The sequence below is a fragment of the Neodiprion fabricii genome, chromosome 5 (genome assembly GCF_021155785.1).
Source record: "Neodiprion fabricii isolate iyNeoFabr1 chromosome 5, iyNeoFabr1.1, whole genome shotgun sequence".
In the NCBI taxonomy this organism is placed as follows: Eukaryota; Metazoa; Arthropoda; class Insecta; order Hymenoptera; family Diprionidae; genus Neodiprion; species Neodiprion fabricii.
Window position 1 is genome coordinate 19,163,658 of NC_060243.1, and position 16,759 is coordinate 19,180,416.

At 38.1% G+C, this 16,759-nt stretch overlaps 3 protein-coding genes across 4 annotated transcripts in view; 2 read left to right on the forward strand and 1 right to left on the reverse strand.

Annotated features, from left to right (window-relative positions):
- Positions 1 to 16,759, reverse strand: part of LOC124183360 (retinal guanylyl cyclase 2) — a 141,685-nt gene that overhangs the window by 77,297 nt on the left and 47,629 nt on the right. The window lies entirely within an intron of this gene.
- Positions 5,186 to 10,950, forward strand: LOC124183369 (UDP-glucosyltransferase 2-like). 2 transcript variants are annotated; one of them, XM_046571781.1, is made up of 4 exons: positions 5,186 to 5,457; positions 8,962 to 9,776; positions 9,839 to 10,067; positions 10,346 to 10,950. In XM_046571781.1, the coding sequence occupies exons 2-4, from the start codon at positions 8,964 to 8,966 to the stop codon at positions 10,642 to 10,644; spliced, it is 1,341 nt and encodes a 446-aa protein (XP_046427737.1). In that variant the 5' UTR covers positions 5,186 to 5,457; positions 8,962 to 8,963; the 3' UTR covers positions 10,645 to 10,950. The 2 variants fall into 2 exon arrangements, with proteins under 2 accessions (XP_046427737.1, XP_046427738.1); XM_046571782.1 differs by lacking the exon at positions 5,186 to 5,457 and having other exon boundaries at positions 8,936 to 9,776.
- LOC124183366 (UDP-glucosyltransferase 2-like) lies at positions 12,474 to 15,768 on the forward strand. Its single transcript, XM_046571777.1, has 4 exons — positions 12,474 to 12,719; positions 13,244 to 14,058; positions 14,126 to 14,354; positions 14,749 to 15,768. The coding sequence occupies exons 2-4, from the start codon at positions 13,246 to 13,248 to the stop codon at positions 15,258 to 15,260; spliced, it is 1,554 nt and encodes a 517-aa protein (XP_046427733.1). The 5' UTR covers positions 12,474 to 12,719; positions 13,244 to 13,245; the 3' UTR covers positions 15,261 to 15,768.

The window sequence follows — 16,759 nt, forward strand, 5'->3', positions numbered from 1 at the left end:
GCTCGACCGAAAATTTGAAAAATTGCAAAACGAATTTATTAGCACTCTTACCCAGTGAAGTATTAAGGCATCAACCCTGTTTACGTTGTGTTGGTGAACAGAAATACACCCATGACTATTGCGTGGCAGTAACATGTTGTACGGACAGAGATATTGTAGATAGAGCAGGCGAGGCATGTGCGCCTCTGTAAGTGTAAATACCTTACGAAAAGAAAGAGAGAGAAGATCGCGTAGTGCTCGTTATCTCCGTCTTCCTGTAGCGTCTTCAAACGCATGCGCAATGAAGATTCTTTCTAAATTGGAGATGGGTTGCTTTTGTCATGCAACACAAGTTGCCATTTTGTTAATTTTTCGTAGTCAATCACGGATTTCAATAACTTAAATAACATTTTATTCTTTTGATAATATGTATAACGTATATATAAATATAGGTATGATAACCTCGATGTGTACACAACTGTTCTTCTAACCTCGAGGTGATTGCGCATGTGCAAGTGGTTAGAGAGAGATAGAAAGCATTCCACAATCTTCTTTCTTTTTTTTTTATCTGTAATATCTCCATAGGTAGCAAGACCGAGAATTTTTCCACTTAACTAGATACGATAAGTTAAAACACCTGTCATTCCGCGACGGAGACACAGAACGGTTTTTCGCACAGGAATTCGACGTATGATGCGTAATAGTATCGTGGTAGCCGGTGAAACGAGTTGAAGTGGGGAAAAAGTTTGTTTTCGTAAATTATAACCAGTCAAATCGAGTCTAAATATGGCCGCCCGGGTATAGGACTCACATGCTCTCCAAGCGACGGCATAATAAACAATATTCTATTCTATTCTATTCTATTCTTTATTCATTGCTCAAGGATCCTTTGAATACTACCAGTCCAAGTCAAAGCTAAAACGTAATTTTCGAGCCTCTGATTATAGATCTGGTAAATGCTGGCCATTCTGTTGACATGACCAGTCGGTTTAATCTAGAGAAATCAGCGCCAAGATATAATCACATGAGTCTGTAGGGAATACTATCTATTTTACAATTAGTGAATAATGTAAGAGCGACTGATGATGTAATCCAACACACAGTCTATGCGATTGCTGCAACTACAGAACGTCATCAATTCAGACACCATGGTTACAGGGGTCGTTGGAACAAACTGCTACTATGCGGTGGCTGACAAAATGTAAATTACATTTAAAGGAATCGCCACCAATGCCGTGTACTCGTGGACCGGTGATCCGGTTGTCGATGACGCAAATCCAAGTTTCGATCCGACGGAGTTGTCGGATCTCTACGAACAAGATCAGCTTCTTCGAACAAATAGAGATTCTCGTGACTCACACGTAGCAAAAGTTTCTATTCTCTTATTAAGACAGAATTGTGTCTGACCCATTGGTTGCATAAAACTTTGACGACATTCCGCTGCTGAATGAAATAAATCTCCAATAACATGAGTCTGGTAATAGCAAACAGCCATTTCAGCATGCACGGAGTCCGGTCAGGGACTTTAGCCATCATTGAGGTAACAGGTCTGCACATCGATGAAATCCAAGTACTTTCAGAGGTAAAGCATCGAATGAATTGTGCATTTAAATGTTGGTGACAAAACAAACGTTTTTCATCCCTTTCAAGAATTAGAGATATATTTAAATTCCGCCAAGGACGGAGTTGTCTACTTCAGTATGTCATCAGTAGTGACTAGTGAACGAGTTCTCAGTGGAGAAGATATTAGCAATTTACGAAAGTTTTTCAAAACTTTCAAATTACAAAGTACGGTGGAAGGGGAACCTGGAGGATATACTAAAGGCATCACCATCTAACATCAAAATAGTTTCACGGGTGCGGCAGGGCGCAGTTCTCAGTGACTTTTCCACGAAAAGTTATAGAAACACAAGTCCTTACAGGTAGGCTCTTACGAAAAAAAAACAACCTCAAAACCGCCAACTTCGAGGTGAATACATACGCTCAACTTTCTTTCTTATGAAAACTCTATCATTATCTTTAAGCTGGGGGCACGAATTCACCTTCAAGTTGAGGATTTTTTTTTCTGTAGATCATACTCTGGATCAATCCAAAAATTTATGGAGAAATTCTGTTTCCACCGGATTTCATTACGTACTTTTCAGACAGGGTTATGCACTTAGAATTAGGCTAGAACATCGTGTTTTATCCTGAATCCTGATTTCTTATTGCACGTGATTCAAAAGGTACAAGTTTTAAAATCTTTGTTAGTGTTCTGAGTCGACTTGAGGCCTTTTACCGAAACTGTAATAAATTAATCTAGTCGTCGCCAGCATCTCTTTTTCTATCCTGTTACATATTCTTAATCTCATCTTTACGACTACTCCACAAGTAGCCCTTTCCCGTTTCTTTGTCCGATTTTTAGATGCTTGAAATATGTTGGTCTCCAATATTTAAAAAAATCATGCATCGCTAATCTAGATTCTGCTAGTCCGCACTTTTACGGAGCTTCGTTTTTACGGCTTACGCCAAGGTTCTAGTTTGGGTTCATTTTAAGCATGACGGAAAAAAAATTATCGAAGGTCATGAAACACAGGAAAGTCCCTAATGCGGACGGTTGAGTTAATATTATCAGTAAAATAACAAATTATTGTAATCACCTGATAAATTATTGGGTTTCCTATGCAGCGCATATCTACAGAAAGATAATATCCAGCATTATAAGATCACACTTCGGAGTAATTACACGACTGGATACGTAAGTTGCCATTACGATTATCAAAATAAGTCAAGGAAGTGACAAATTTCCAGCTAGTTCGATGTCTAGCTCTGGTCAAAACGTACCATTGGTGATCAGTCTACATCACTCTATCCCAGAAAGAGATTAGTAATCATCGTAAGTTTAATGAAATAATGAACAACTCAAATGCAGAGTTTTCAGTTCAAGTTGCGAACTAAAGGGATTGTCAATTCCGACAATCGTGAATCTACTGTCTCGTATGACTATAAGATGAAAAGCGTTACGTCATATACTTACAATTAGATGGGCAGCTGAGCAACCCTTTCGTAAATACGGTGAATCAGCATATCTTTCAACTCTTTTACTGATTCCGTGCTCATTACATTCATCGTTTTATCAAACGAAGTACCTCAAATTGGGACTGACACGCCAATGTTACGAGGTAGAACGCGTAGACTTCGAGGAGCGGCGATCGAAACCTTCTGTACACCCAGCCAAGGTGTTATCTGGCTATTTTAGGGTTCATACACGTCGATTATACACTAACGTGCCACTACTCCCAATGCAGGAATTGATTGAAGAGACATTTTAAACGATGTGCTTGGTCTATTATGACTGATTTATAAGAATGGTCGACATATAGGAGTCGGTCTGGGGAAAGGGCTTGGATTGGTTTTTGAAAGATGTAATTATGAGTGATTCGTGCGAAAGCTAGGATGGAAGTGAGTAGTTTAACGGAATGTAGAAAGCGAGGTAGATGCGATACAGAAATGAAACTGCTGACTCGGCAAAAATAAGGGGAGGATGCACGGTTTAAAGTGACTAACACAGACTATGGGAAAGGAATATGAGGTCTGGAGGACGTAACACCAACAATCCTGGGGATGTTCAACACTTGATTCGTTTTCTAATAGTCTTACTTCAATCAGTTGTTCACTGCTTCAGCGTGAATTCAACTATAATCATTTTGTTGACCATACGTGGCACCGAGCAATATGGCCAGTTTGAATCAAATAGATTTGATTCGATTTTTGCTATCCGCAACAATATTTATCGTTGCTGTAATATTCCTCATGGCAATAAAAGTGCTGCGCATCACAATAAGCACGTATCTTCCAAAAATTTCCAGCATTTACCATACTTGCTTATGTTCAACATCAGCATTACCATTCAAAAAGCCGAGGCAAATGGTATTTTGCTGGTTGTTTTTTTATTAGATACTCTTATCAGGATGAGATGTTTACCTTGTTATCAGGTGAAGTGGAGTATCTGAATTTTTCCGACTATGCATTTACATCAGAACAACACGTGGATGACATAATTATTGTTGACAGTTACTGCGGCTTTGATCGATGTGTAAAGCAAATTTTTTTTTTTTAGATAACACGCAATTAGCACAGTCTATCTGGCAGTTATTTCTGTTCAAGGACTGTGGAGTGTGTGATGCTTTTGCTCGTGCCTGTGACGTTTTGGGTTTTGGATGATACTGAGACCTAGATCCAGCCCAGTAAAATTAGATCAAAAAAGGGGCTGGTAAGTAAAAAAATACAGTAGCGATTGCTCTTTACGAACCGTTAGAGAGGGGTGAGGGTGGAGAAGGGGGGGGGGGGTGAATAGTACTCCATACTTTGGTTTTTGGACATCGCACCAGCTGGCTTCAGCCGCCATGTTGAATTTCAGGGTGAATGTTCATTTATTGAATAACTCGTTTGTTTTCATTCTCATACGAAAAATGGTAAATGTCCAAAGTTGTTTCAAATTAAATTTTCTACAATTTTGGTTGTTATCATGTATTGCTTATGATCGATATTTTTCGACTAAGATCCAAAATATGGGGTAAAATTTAATTATTGCACTATACCGTTTATTATTGATTTTTCTGTAGAAACGATGATAAACAAACTTGTTATGAATTAGATTTGACACCAGTTTGATTCTCGTTGTTTTTTCCATAGGATTAATATTTTGAAAGTTCAAGATGACGGCTGAAAATAAACTTTTTCACCCTTGACCAGAGTAGAATTTCAATCAATTTTAGAATACCTTAGCAGGAATACATTTCTCTTTTTAAATATATCTCTGGAGTGGTGCTTTGATCACTACCGAAAGTTGAGCAAATTTCCAAGAACAGGAAAAAGTGGATCAATTTGCAACGCGTGAGAACTGCATAAACGACTGAATTAGTAAAAATTCGATAAAGATGTTGGTTGGAATTCAAAAATTGAGAACAATGCTGCGCAAGGGATTAAAGTCCATTGAAGGTATGAATTTCAGGATAGACACTGAGAACGTGGATGAGACACCAAATTACGTTGATACTGTCGACCGAGTGACGAGTGTATCATTAAAATTTTGCCTGATAATTTCATGGGTTTCTTCGCTATGTGTATTCGCAGAAATCAAGTAATCAGCGACGGAAGTTCAAGCCTTGGATAAGTCACACGACTGTATACTATTTATAACGGTTATGAAACAAGTCATCGTCGTAACCCATTTACAACTAGTTCGATGCTCACCTCTGATCAGAACGCACGTTTGGCCATCACTTTGCTTCACTCGACTGTGGTCAAAGCTCTTAACTTCAATCAGGCTTAAAATTCTTCTTCCTTTCTTGCACCAATCATTTTTAGGTTACTGATGTCATAAGAGCAATGAAAAGTCAGAGTAATCATTCAGAGTAAAACGCGAAGTAAAAGGACGCAAGTGTTGAACTGAAAAACAATTGAGTCCAGTTAACCGTTACTCTTACTATTTCTCAAGTAAGTATAAGATGAATGCGTATACGTTATAATTCTATTTCGATTGGCCACACAGTCTTTTGTCAATATCTACTCTTTTTCTATTCAACCCAGCTTCATCGTGTTAGAATTTAACTGAAATAGCTTAGCAAACCACACGTAACATCAAGTGATATAGCCGGTGCAGGCTAAGCATGCATTCCATATCTATCACCGCAATGTATACCAATTATTGTGTAATTACCTACTCGTACCAATTAGTTATATCATTCTACTTACTTGACCTCATAGATATTCATACCTATAACATATTACACGTCTAATGGAATTCAGTAACCGCAGAATGGAATATATAGGCACAAGCCGCAACTTGGAGCCAAATTCCAAATATGTACATCAATATAGGTACTATAGTTGCGAATTTTTTTTCCCTTAATCGGAGTACTCTGCAACGTTTCACGTGAAATTTTTTGTATAAATTTTCAACACAACAGCTATTTTCGGCACGTGTGATTTTGTATTTTTTCATCGAAAATTTCGTTAGGGAGGTTTGACGGACTCTATTGTATTGATGAAAATCTTGTTTGTACTAATTTTTACGACATTTCTCTCAGACAGTTGGTTGGCCGTTTTCTGTCAACAGTAAGAAGAAAAAAAATATAAAAAATTGCAACCGTACGCACAGATTATAATAATCTGATCTTGCCTGAGCAATAGTGAACAAGCATCTGATTTTTATGTTATATAAATGGTTACATCTAGTATAGATTACTGATATTTCAACAACGGTGTGACGTACCCGATCACTCACTAAAAATTGACATCCGGTCCCATCATAGCGGTTGTATTTAAACTGTCGGTAGAAAGGAATGGATGCAGTTTTGAAAACTGGTGACCTTAAATTTTTACGGAATTTTTCAAGTGATGCATTCTTACGTGCTGATTATGAATATGACCGGAAAAATGCCCATTAATGTCATTTTCAATGTGTCAACTTAAAAAACGGCCAGTTTTGGATACTTCGTTTACGTTGTTTGGTTAAGAATCGGTTCAAGAGAAAAAAGTGTTGAACGACAAGTGCAGTGATGAAGAAATTTTTTGTTAAACGTTTTATATATGCTTTTCCTAAACCTTCATTTCGCGAAAAAAACTAGCTAAGATCAAATGAAGTTTTTAGGAACTGTATTCAAAGCGAAATTTTCGATTACACAATAACAGAATGATAGAGCAAAAATAATACCTTGAGTAAATATTACAATAAACGTAACTGAAAGGAAAACATAAAGATTTTCAGCGGGCGGAATACGATAGGTTTGAATTAAGGGGTTAGGTGGGTTTCAAAATTTCAAAAAATCGAATTTTTTTTTTTTTGCTTATCTTATAATTGAATATGTTGAGAATATTCCTTTAAAATTTTAAAACGATCCGAGTCATATTCTAAGAGATATAGCCTTTTGATGTTTCACCCATCAGGTTATAACCGAGCGTGACGCAGGTATATGGAGGCAGATATATCGAGGCAGCTGCTTAGCTATTGTTCGTTTATTTTTGTGATGCGAATACTAGGCTTAGGACTTGCCGGATGTAAAAAATTCTGTGGTTTGATGGATATAAGTTCCTCATTCTTGAATGCATCAACGTACAATTTTTATGTTGATAAAATACATGAGTGCGTCATAACTGTTGCCGAATCAATTTTGTTGTCTGCTGCAAATCAAGAAAAAAAATTAACGTGTGATGAAAATAATGTTGAAGATACGACAGATGTTACCGTGTCAGGTGATGGCACGTGGAAAAAACATGGGTTTGCATCATTATACGGTGTAAGTACGATTATTTACATGTTATTTGAATGTAAATCTTCAATCGCGTTTTTCTCGAAACTACATTTTTGAAATCGGTAGTCACGATTTCTCGAAAACTTATGAACCGATCTCTTTCAAATTTTACACACTTCTTCAAAATAATATTATCTCGTACTTGAACGAAGGAATTTTTTTTTTTTCTATTCCAAGTAATTTTTCAAGGCCATGAAGGGTGCAAATTTTACTGAAAATAAGGGTTTTTTGTTTTCAACGCCGCCAAAAATGTAATTTTTGTTTTCTTTTTTTTTCCTTCGTCCAAGTACGAGTTTTAAACATCTACTAACAGAAAATTTTTGGTTTTTGCATTTCAGATGAATCTGTCATGAGTTATCCTGACTACGCCGAGAGAACTTTTTTTTGAGGGGTCATAGCAGACGACGTGTCCACGCCTTAATTTTCAATATTTTTCAATGAAAATTTCACAAACTACTTATAAAATATGTATCTTTTATGTGTTAAATTGATGGAATGAAATGTTCTGTTGATTAAGTATAAAAAAATTCATAAAAATGTACCTATTTTGAGCTTTCGAAACCCACCTAACCCCTTAAAGGACGTTCATTCAAGTACAAGTGACTAACATTCTGAATGTCAGTGCGCTTGTTAATAGTATTTTTGTTGTTTCGGCTGATAGGGGTAATTTTGCTTATCGTTCTTTCGTTCCAATTCTTTTTATTCTCATAGTCGAAAGTATACTCTTCCCTCAGTGAATAAGTCGCTAACGCAGATAAAAATAGCAGCATGAATAGAGACAAAAATCAGCACTTAAATACAGTGAATGAGAGGTTATACAGCAACGGTTATTACCCTCAACATCTCATTGAGTCCATCAGAAGACTCGGAGTAGAAAAACACTATGATTGCATTGATCGAAATGAAGTGAACGATAAGCAAAGCAAAACTATCTGAGGTAAAATGGCTGTAACGTGGAAGATTTACCTGAGAATATCAAACGGATTTCCGATAGAAAAGGAATTATCACAACTCACGAAGTAACGCTGAAGGACCTTACTCGATACTAAAATTTGCCACATCCATGATGGTCAATGACAACGCTGTTTACACGATCGACGATCCATATTGGTGAAAACAGCAACGACACTGTGAACCTTAGTCACTTGTACATCGCCGTTCTTTGATTAATTCAAAATCAATAAAACTCACTGCGGAACAGCTTTTGATGTTTACTTTTATGTTACATTCATCCTCATGTTGACCCGAGGTATGGTTTTATTATTTTTATCCAAAAATTCGAAAACAACCGTCACAATGGGATCGGATCATCAATTTATAGTGAGCAATTTTGTTCAGTATGCGTCAAAGCGGAATTGTTAAGAATATCAATAATCTATACAGGCTGTAACAATGAAAAAAAAAACATGAAGATTCTTATGAATGAAAAAGAGATTTGACCTACCGCAATGACATTCCTCATGGATAATCACGAGGTCATGGAAGACTAATTCGAATTCGAATTTTTTTCTGTACCAATCACGTTAACTGATTTCATGATTCAGGAAGTTGAGTTCCATTTCATAAGTGTTGCTTGTTCCAACATTCACGGAAGAATTGGAAGAATTGAATTTCATTACATTTTATAATGCAATTATTACTGCAGCGTAATTTCTCTGAAGATAATTCTGCTGTGGTACTGTTGTAGCCATGAAACTTGGTATCACATTCCTTTTTCTGGTCGTCGCGTGCGTCGCAGATTGCTCAAGAATCCTTGCAATATTTTCGTACCCGGTTCAAAGTCACAACATGATGTTCGAGCCTTTGATGATCGGTCTGGCACGCGCCGGTCACTCAGTTGACGTGATCAGTCATTTTCCTCCGAAGAAATCGGTGCCGGGATATAACCATATAAGCCTGAAAGGAACGCTACACAATTTAGTGAACAATATAACCGCAGACTATGCTTCAATCCATGGCGGTGTTTATCAGATGATGAACTTTCTTTGCAGCCGAGAAGTCAAAGATCTCTGTGGTCTGTTGTCATTACCGCAGCTACAGAGAGTCACCAATGCAGATACCAAGTACGACGTCATGATCACCGAGATCTTGGGGTCAAACTGCTACCTTTCTGTGGCTCACATAATGAAAATTCCGTTTATCGGAATAGTAACTAATGTCGTGTATCCCTGGGTTATTGATCCAGTCTTTGGTGACGCCAATCCTAGTTTTATCCCGTCACAACTGTCGACTTTCACAAACGAGATGAGTTTCTTTGAACGTGTGGAGAATATGATGATTCACGTGCATTCAAAGTTTCTCTTTTATTATTGGGACGTAACTGTGTCTAATCCATTGGCTAGAAAGTATTTCCACGATCTTCCACCCCTAAATGATATCTACAACAACATCAGTTTGGTGCTAGCCAATAGCCATTTCAGTATTCACGGAGTCCGCCCCGGGACTCAGGCCATCGTTGAAGTGGCAGGTCTTCACATCGACGAAACCCAAGTGCTTTCAGAGGTCAAGTATTTGACGATTGCCCACACGTCGATCGGAGGAGTAATAATTTCCATTGCTTTTAGGAATTGGAAAGGTTTTTAAATTCCTCCAAGGATGGGGTTGTGTACTTCAGCATGGGGACATTAGTGAGATCGGATACGTTCCAGGTGAAGAAGATACTAGCGATTTACGAAAGTTTTTCGGAACTTACAAATTACAAAGTGCTGTGGAAAGGTAACCTGAAGGACATGCCGAAACCGCTACCATCGAACGTCAAAATAGTTTCATGGGTGCCGCAGTACGCAATTCTCCGTAAGTTTTTCTCAGCAGCCGTGTAAGCACTTTTTGCGATAATCCTCGCAGATGATTCAAACTAGTCTGTGTTTTCGATACAAAAATTACCCATGCAAATCAATAGGCATTTTATGGTCGAGTTTAGTGTTAAGCCTTTTCACTTATACTGGACCACAAAGCCTCAAAATATCACGATTCACAATCCAAACTCTAGTGCCTCATTATATACAGTTCAAGATGTGCGAATACCCTAAACCGTCATTGGGCATTAAGCAATTTCGAATTCATTACCCAAGGTCATCCAAAAGTGAAGGCTTTCGTAACACATAGAGGTGCGATGGGAACCCAGGAGGCAATACACGCTGGAGTTCCAATAATAGGGATTCCGTTTTTCTTTGACCAGTCGTCCAACGTGATGGGATACGTGCAGAGAGGTTTCGGTGTTCACCTTAGCTACAAAGACATAAGCAAAGTAAGCTTCTCCAAGGCCTTGCGTGAGGTATTGTCAAACCCAAAGTATCAATCGAACGCAGCACGATACTCAAGACTGTTCAGGGACCGTCCTCTGTCGCCAATGGATGAGGCTATTTTCTGAATCGAATATGTAATTCGTAACGGAGGCGAGCCATTGAGATCCTCGGGTCAGCATCTTAACTGGTTCCAGTATTACTTAATAGATGTTGGTCTATTTTTATTAGCTATAACGATGCTCGTTATCGCAGTCGTATTTACCTTCGTAAAAACAGTGCTGCATATCATTGCCTGCAAACAGAGTTGTGAGCTTCCAGTGAAAGATAAGTTTTCGTAAACACGTGTTTGTCATAGGCCAAGTTAATGTTGTGAATCCTGATGTTGAAATAATTCTTCAAAATACGAAATAAATAATTTTCCATCGAGCGTCTGTAAAGTCCGCCTTTTCAATCTTGTTTTTTGTCTTTTCATGTGTTCATAAGCCTAAAGTTCAACTTGACGAACGGAAAACACAACCAAATAGGCGTATACTTTACGTATACTCGATCAAAAAATGTTGTTTGCGCCTCTGCTATAATGTTTTACGGCTTCGTGAGTATTGTTTGTTCCTCGAACCGGCTTCGACAGCCCGTGGACGCATAATCTTCTACTCCATCATTAAAATGCTACTTTACGGCCTAGATACGGAAAATACTATTTGCGTCTCGTTAGCCATGTGTCGCCGACTGAGTGGAGCCCTGACCGGTTCTCGTTTTTTGACCCGTTTAAGTGTTCCATTTTATTCTGTATTTGCTTTATTTTTGGTCAAAATAAAAACTATTTCTGTTGCCTGTATGTGCTATTGCATCTAATATGAACAACCTTTGCGTGCCATGGATCATGGCAGGGCGGAAGTCTGTGCGCCATGTATGTATGGTAGGCGCGGGGTAAGCGAACAGCACGCATGCGCAGAGGGAGAAACGCGAGGCGAGCGAGTAGCGTGCGAAAGAGAAACGGGGATGAGAGGGGTTTGGTCTCGAAAGCTCAAGGCGAAAGACCGAATCTGTCACCCTAGCGAGTTATAGGAAGAACGTCATGGATCATGCACCGAGGCCGCGAGGTCCGTAAATGTAAACTGTGCTACACCAAACCCGAATCTTTACCATCCGTAAGGCTTGGGGCTACATATTTCAAACCCCGTTTCTATACCCCCCATAAGCTACTTATAAACATTTGAGTTAAACATACCTTTGGCAAACCTACTATTCCAATGCTCTGGAACATCACTGGGGGATCAGACCTTTTTGCTGTATCTAATTTTTTATTTGAAATTATTGAAATTTTTTTCATTGAAAATCCAAGCATTAGGCATAAGGTAATTATTCTAGTATATACTCGAGAACAGATATAATATGAAAGTATCGATATCAGAGACTCACGATCTGTTGTATTCAGATGCCAGTGTGACAGTTACTGAATTCATAAATTCGGAATGAATCAGTTATTTTTGTTCGCCTGTCGCCCAATATAAAACGTGGATACATCACGAATGGCAAAGGTTCAATTTCCAATTCACGTGGAGGTGTTGAGAAACCGAAATTAAATCGAATCGTGAAAGAAGCTGATCTGTGGTGTTTTCTGCGGCTGGAATAGTAAAAAAACCAGTGACAGTAACGTAAATCCGTAATAAATGTGAGCTTATAAAGTTTGACTAATCGATAGTTTATAGATTATATTATATTATATGTAGATACTGATATCAATAACATTCGTCAGACAAGACTTGGCGGAAGTGATATCGACGAAAGACTCCAGTGTATCATGTGTTTTCATTTTTTATCGCAAGCGTGGCATTTGTTACATAAAGAGGTATTACCGCTATCACCATGACGTTGTTTAATTCTGATCCTAAATCTCGTATTGATAACCTTACTTCCGAGCGTAATTGTAGAGTCTTACTTAACAGTAAGTATACCATAGCCATTAGCGAAAGACACTTGGCACCCGTCTGACGTAAACAGACTTCGTGAGGATCAAGTTATTACGTAATGAGATTCATACCTCAGTTCAACACTGACCGTTGGCTTGAAAGGATGTATGAGTTCTTATCCATTTAATAAAATCAAAACCGTGTTATACAGTGCAGTTAATAGTTCAAATCATCAAGAAAACTTAGTGGATTTTCTGAATTCATTTGTAAACACGTAGCGCCAACTATCAGTAAGTACAACTACGATAGTGAGTAACTGTAAACAATCCAATAGCAGCAGTGTCATCACATGAGAGTGAATCAAATTAGTTGGTCAATAAACATTGTATCGTAATCGTCAAGACAAACGTGCTATTATTTAATTCAAAGTCAGTTACCAACAAGCGAATGCAACGTGCAATTGGAATTCACTTAATTAGTAGCGATATAATTTTTCCTTCAAATGTTTAGTGAAATCGGATCACAAAAATAATTGTTGATTTACTTGGGAATATAAGAAAATGTACGTTGTCTTCGTTCAGTCGGATTTTTGTCCGCTAAAGCGTTATTTATTCGTAATTCACGTGCATATTCTAGAGTCTGAGGTATGAATGATTTCCAAAGGATGGTGATAAGATTCTGCTTTTCACATTGACCTTGCGAAAGTAGTCGTTGTGGTTAGTCGCAGCCACAGAATAACTAGCACACGCTAGTCAGCGAACCGCGATAACGGTCCATATGTTTTTGAAAAATGTTCATCAGAGTCTTTTTACAGCCATGGAGACTCGTGCCATCCTTGTATTTTTGGCTGCCTGCTATGTGACAAATGGAGCAAGGATCATTGGGGTGTTTCCATATCAAGGTCGGAGCCACAACATAATGTTTGAGCCCTTGATGATTGGTTTGGCACGTGCTGGGCATACAATCGACATGATCAGTCACTTTCCTCCGGCGAAACCAGTGCCAGGATATAATCATATAAATCTCAAAGGCTCACTGCCGACTTACGTAAACAATGTGACAGCGTCTCTTGCCCGTCAAGCAACGACAGTTGGCTACGGAATTAGTGCAATATGTGGCCCGTTATCAAAGCAGTTGTGCAGTCTTTTCGAAACTCCTCAGGTGCAGAATATTCTCAATACTGACGCCAAGTACGATTTGATGGTCACAGAGGTTTTCTCGACGAATTGTTTCCTGGCAGTGGCTTACAAATTAAAGATTCCAGTGGTCGGGGTCGGCAGCAGCGTGATGTATTCCTGGGGTTATGATCCTTTTTACGGTGAAGCGAATCCCAGCTTTATACCGTCGCAGTTTGGGGCATTTACGAACGAAATGGGTTTTATCCAACGTGTCGAGAATACGATAGTCCACTTTTACTCAAAGTACCTCTTCTATAGCTACGAAAAGGCTGTGTCTGAACCAGTTGCCAAGAAGCATGTTCCAGATTTGCCATCGTTGAACGAAATCTACAACAATATGAGCCTTCTGCTCGTCAACAGTCATTACAGCGTCCACGGAGCGCGTCCAGGGAACCCCGCCATCGTCGAAGTGGCAGGTCTACACATCGACGAGACCCAAGCTCTTTCCAAGGTAAGCTATTCAATGAGTTCTTGTTGAATTTGATAGTGACAGTGCTGACGATTTCCATCCTCGTTAGGAATTGGACGTGTTTCTGAACTCCTCGAAAGACGGTGTCATCTACTTCAGCATGGGAACGATGGTCAGGTCAGACACATTTGATCCTGAGAAGATATCTGCTATCTACGAGTCCTTTTCGGAACTTTCGAATTACAAGGTGCTCTGGAAGGGGAACGTAGAGGATCTACCGAAGCCGTTACCATCCAACGTAAAAGTAGTTGCATGGGCTCCTCAGTATGCAGTTCTGCGTAAGTTTCATTTTCGCAATGGTACAAGTTTCAATATCTTTCACATCGACGTAGCTGGATCACGGTTCCAATTACATCCTTCCAATACTGAATCGCCTAGGATCGAAATGTCATCAGGCACGGATATACTGTTTCAGTCAAAATTCGTGGTCTAAAAACATCCCGTGAATTTCCGAACCATGCCTTATGACTCATTTTCTAACTTACGAAAGCCACGAAGGACATCTTACGGTTTTAAAGGTATCCTTCGGAGGTAAAATTTTGGTCTACAAGACACCTTTTGAATTTCTTTTTTAATGGCTTTCTGAGTACCTTGTTACCAGTGACATACAAGCTCATACTGTAATCACGAAGTGTCTGCAACTTCATTGTAACTCCATAATAAATTTTACAGGCCACCCAAAAGTGAAAGCGTTCGTGACCCACGGAGGTTTAATGGGAACCATCGAGGCCATCCAAGCCGGAGTTCCAATGGTTGGAATGCCGTTCATGGTGGATCAGACCTTCAACATAATGGGATACGTTCAGAAAGGTATCGCTGTTCATCTGAACTACGAAGATGTAACCAAGGCAAGTTTCTCAAACGCCTTGCGAGAGGTATTGTTGAACCCGAAGTACCAATCGAACTCAGAGCGCATCGCAAGATTGTTCAAGGACCGTCCATTGTCACCGTTGGACGAGGCAATTTTCTGGATCGAATATGTCATCCGCAACGGGGGCGAGCCTCTTAAATCGTCGGGCCGCCATCTCAACTGGTTCCAGTATTATTTGTTAGATGTCTTTCTATTCTTAATCAATATAGCGGCCATTGTTCTTACCATTGTTTACGTGATCGTCAAAAAAACGCTCTCCGCTATTGTTGGTACAAAAAGTCACGCAACCTCAAGTAAAAAGAAAATTTCCTAAGACACGTGCGGTAAAAAATCAGTATTTTGATGGAATATAGTTATGATGAACATTTTTATGTACAAAAAACAGAATATACAATTTTGAAGTCATTAGTTGGTAGAGAAAAAAAAAATTGTCAGTTTTGACTTGGCCATCACACAGTGTCTTGTCTTGATCACATTTGCTAATTAAAAAAAAAATTTGAGCAAATTGTGTCGAAGATAATAATTGTTCGTCTCATTCATCACCTTGCAAAGGTAAATTTTTTGTTTGAAGCGACAAAACGTTCCGATATACATCATTATGATGCATGTTCATCGAATGTTCTCATTGTTTTTGATTTTGGCTTTGTTACGTCATTGATCATTTTTACGCGATTCGAGCGAGCACATTTTCAATTTCTGGAGTTGGAAACAAATTTCCGTAAATTCTCCTACGGCAGTTAGGTTACTATCTCATACTGCTAGAAAAAAAAACTTTTACGAAGAAAAAAACAAAAATTCTCAAGTCAAGAAAATGTGATATTGGAAATTTATAATGAAATATTTTCTTCAGTCATATTTAATTTCCACAAATTGAAATACTACTGTTCTTAAATAAATTATGGAATTATAGAAAATATTTAATATATACATTCGGACTATAATAAATGTCTTATTTAATAAAATGAAAAGTTGTGATGAAATAGAAAGCGTTGAATATTACAATTGAAACAATTTAAATTATAATGCTAACAAAAATAACTTTAAATCAGTATAAATATTGGTTTGGGAAAAAGAAATACATTAAAATAGTATAGATCTCATAATTTCTCAATGCAAGAATATCATATAAAAATATAATAATAATTACTACCGTATTTAACGGAAAGATTTAATCAGGTAAAAATAATCAAATAATTGTTCGTAAAAAGTAATTTTTTTTTCTGTATAGACAGTAGATTTTTCATCATTCAACATCCTCCTTCCATATAAATCCAATAGGTACTTTCAAGAAAACCTCCCGATATAATTAAAATTCAATGACGCACGGATCATTTTACATTTATAATCGGTTTTAAAAGACACGATAATTTCAAAACTTTGATACGATAGGTGCCCTTTTCTTGGCTTAGAAAACTGGTTTTGTCTGTTTTTTTTTTGTTTTTTTTTTTTTTATGATGCGCAATACTAGTTAATACTAATAAATACAGTGCGCCGAAGAATATCTTGCATGAAGTACCCAGATGGCTAAAAGCGAGTATGATCAAGGTTATGAAAATCTATGGGTGACGACATTGAATTCCTTGTCCTAATCTTTTTCACGCTGTAACAACGTGTCATAGTGAAAACTTTTTTTTCACCCGTATAATATCACAGGTAGTTGAACTAACGTTTTCATGTTCAATATTATTGTTTAGCCAACAACTTGACCTTTTCAACCGTAATTGATCTCGTTTCGTTTTTGCTCCGCGTCCATAATCGTGCTCATGATCCGTACGACATTCTCTACTGTAGAGGAAATATCAAGAGCGTGAA

Coding starts and splice junctions, on each gene's coding strand:
- LOC124183366 (XM_046571777.1), top strand. CDS start 13,246: ATGGAGACTCGTGCCATCCTTGTATTTTTGGCTGCCTGCTATGTGACA. Junction 14,059..14,125: donor AGACCCAAGCTCTTTCCAAG/GTAAGCTATTCA, acceptor CATCCTCGTTAG/GAATTGGACGTGTTTCTGAA. Junction 14,355..14,748: donor TCCTCAGTATGCAGTTCTGC/GTAAGTTTCATT, acceptor TAAATTTTACAG/GCCACCCAAAAGTGAAAGCG.
- LOC124183369 (XM_046571781.1), top strand. CDS start 8,964: ATGAAACTTGGTATCACATTCCTTTTTCTGGTCGTCGCGTGCGTCGCA. Junction 9,777..9,838: donor AAACCCAAGTGCTTTCAGAG/GTCAAGTATTTG, acceptor CATTGCTTTTAG/GAATTGGAAAGGTTTTTAAA. Junction 10,068..10,345: donor GCCGCAGTACGCAATTCTCC/GTAAGTTTTTCT, acceptor TCATTACCCAAG/GTCATCCAAAAGTGAAGGCT.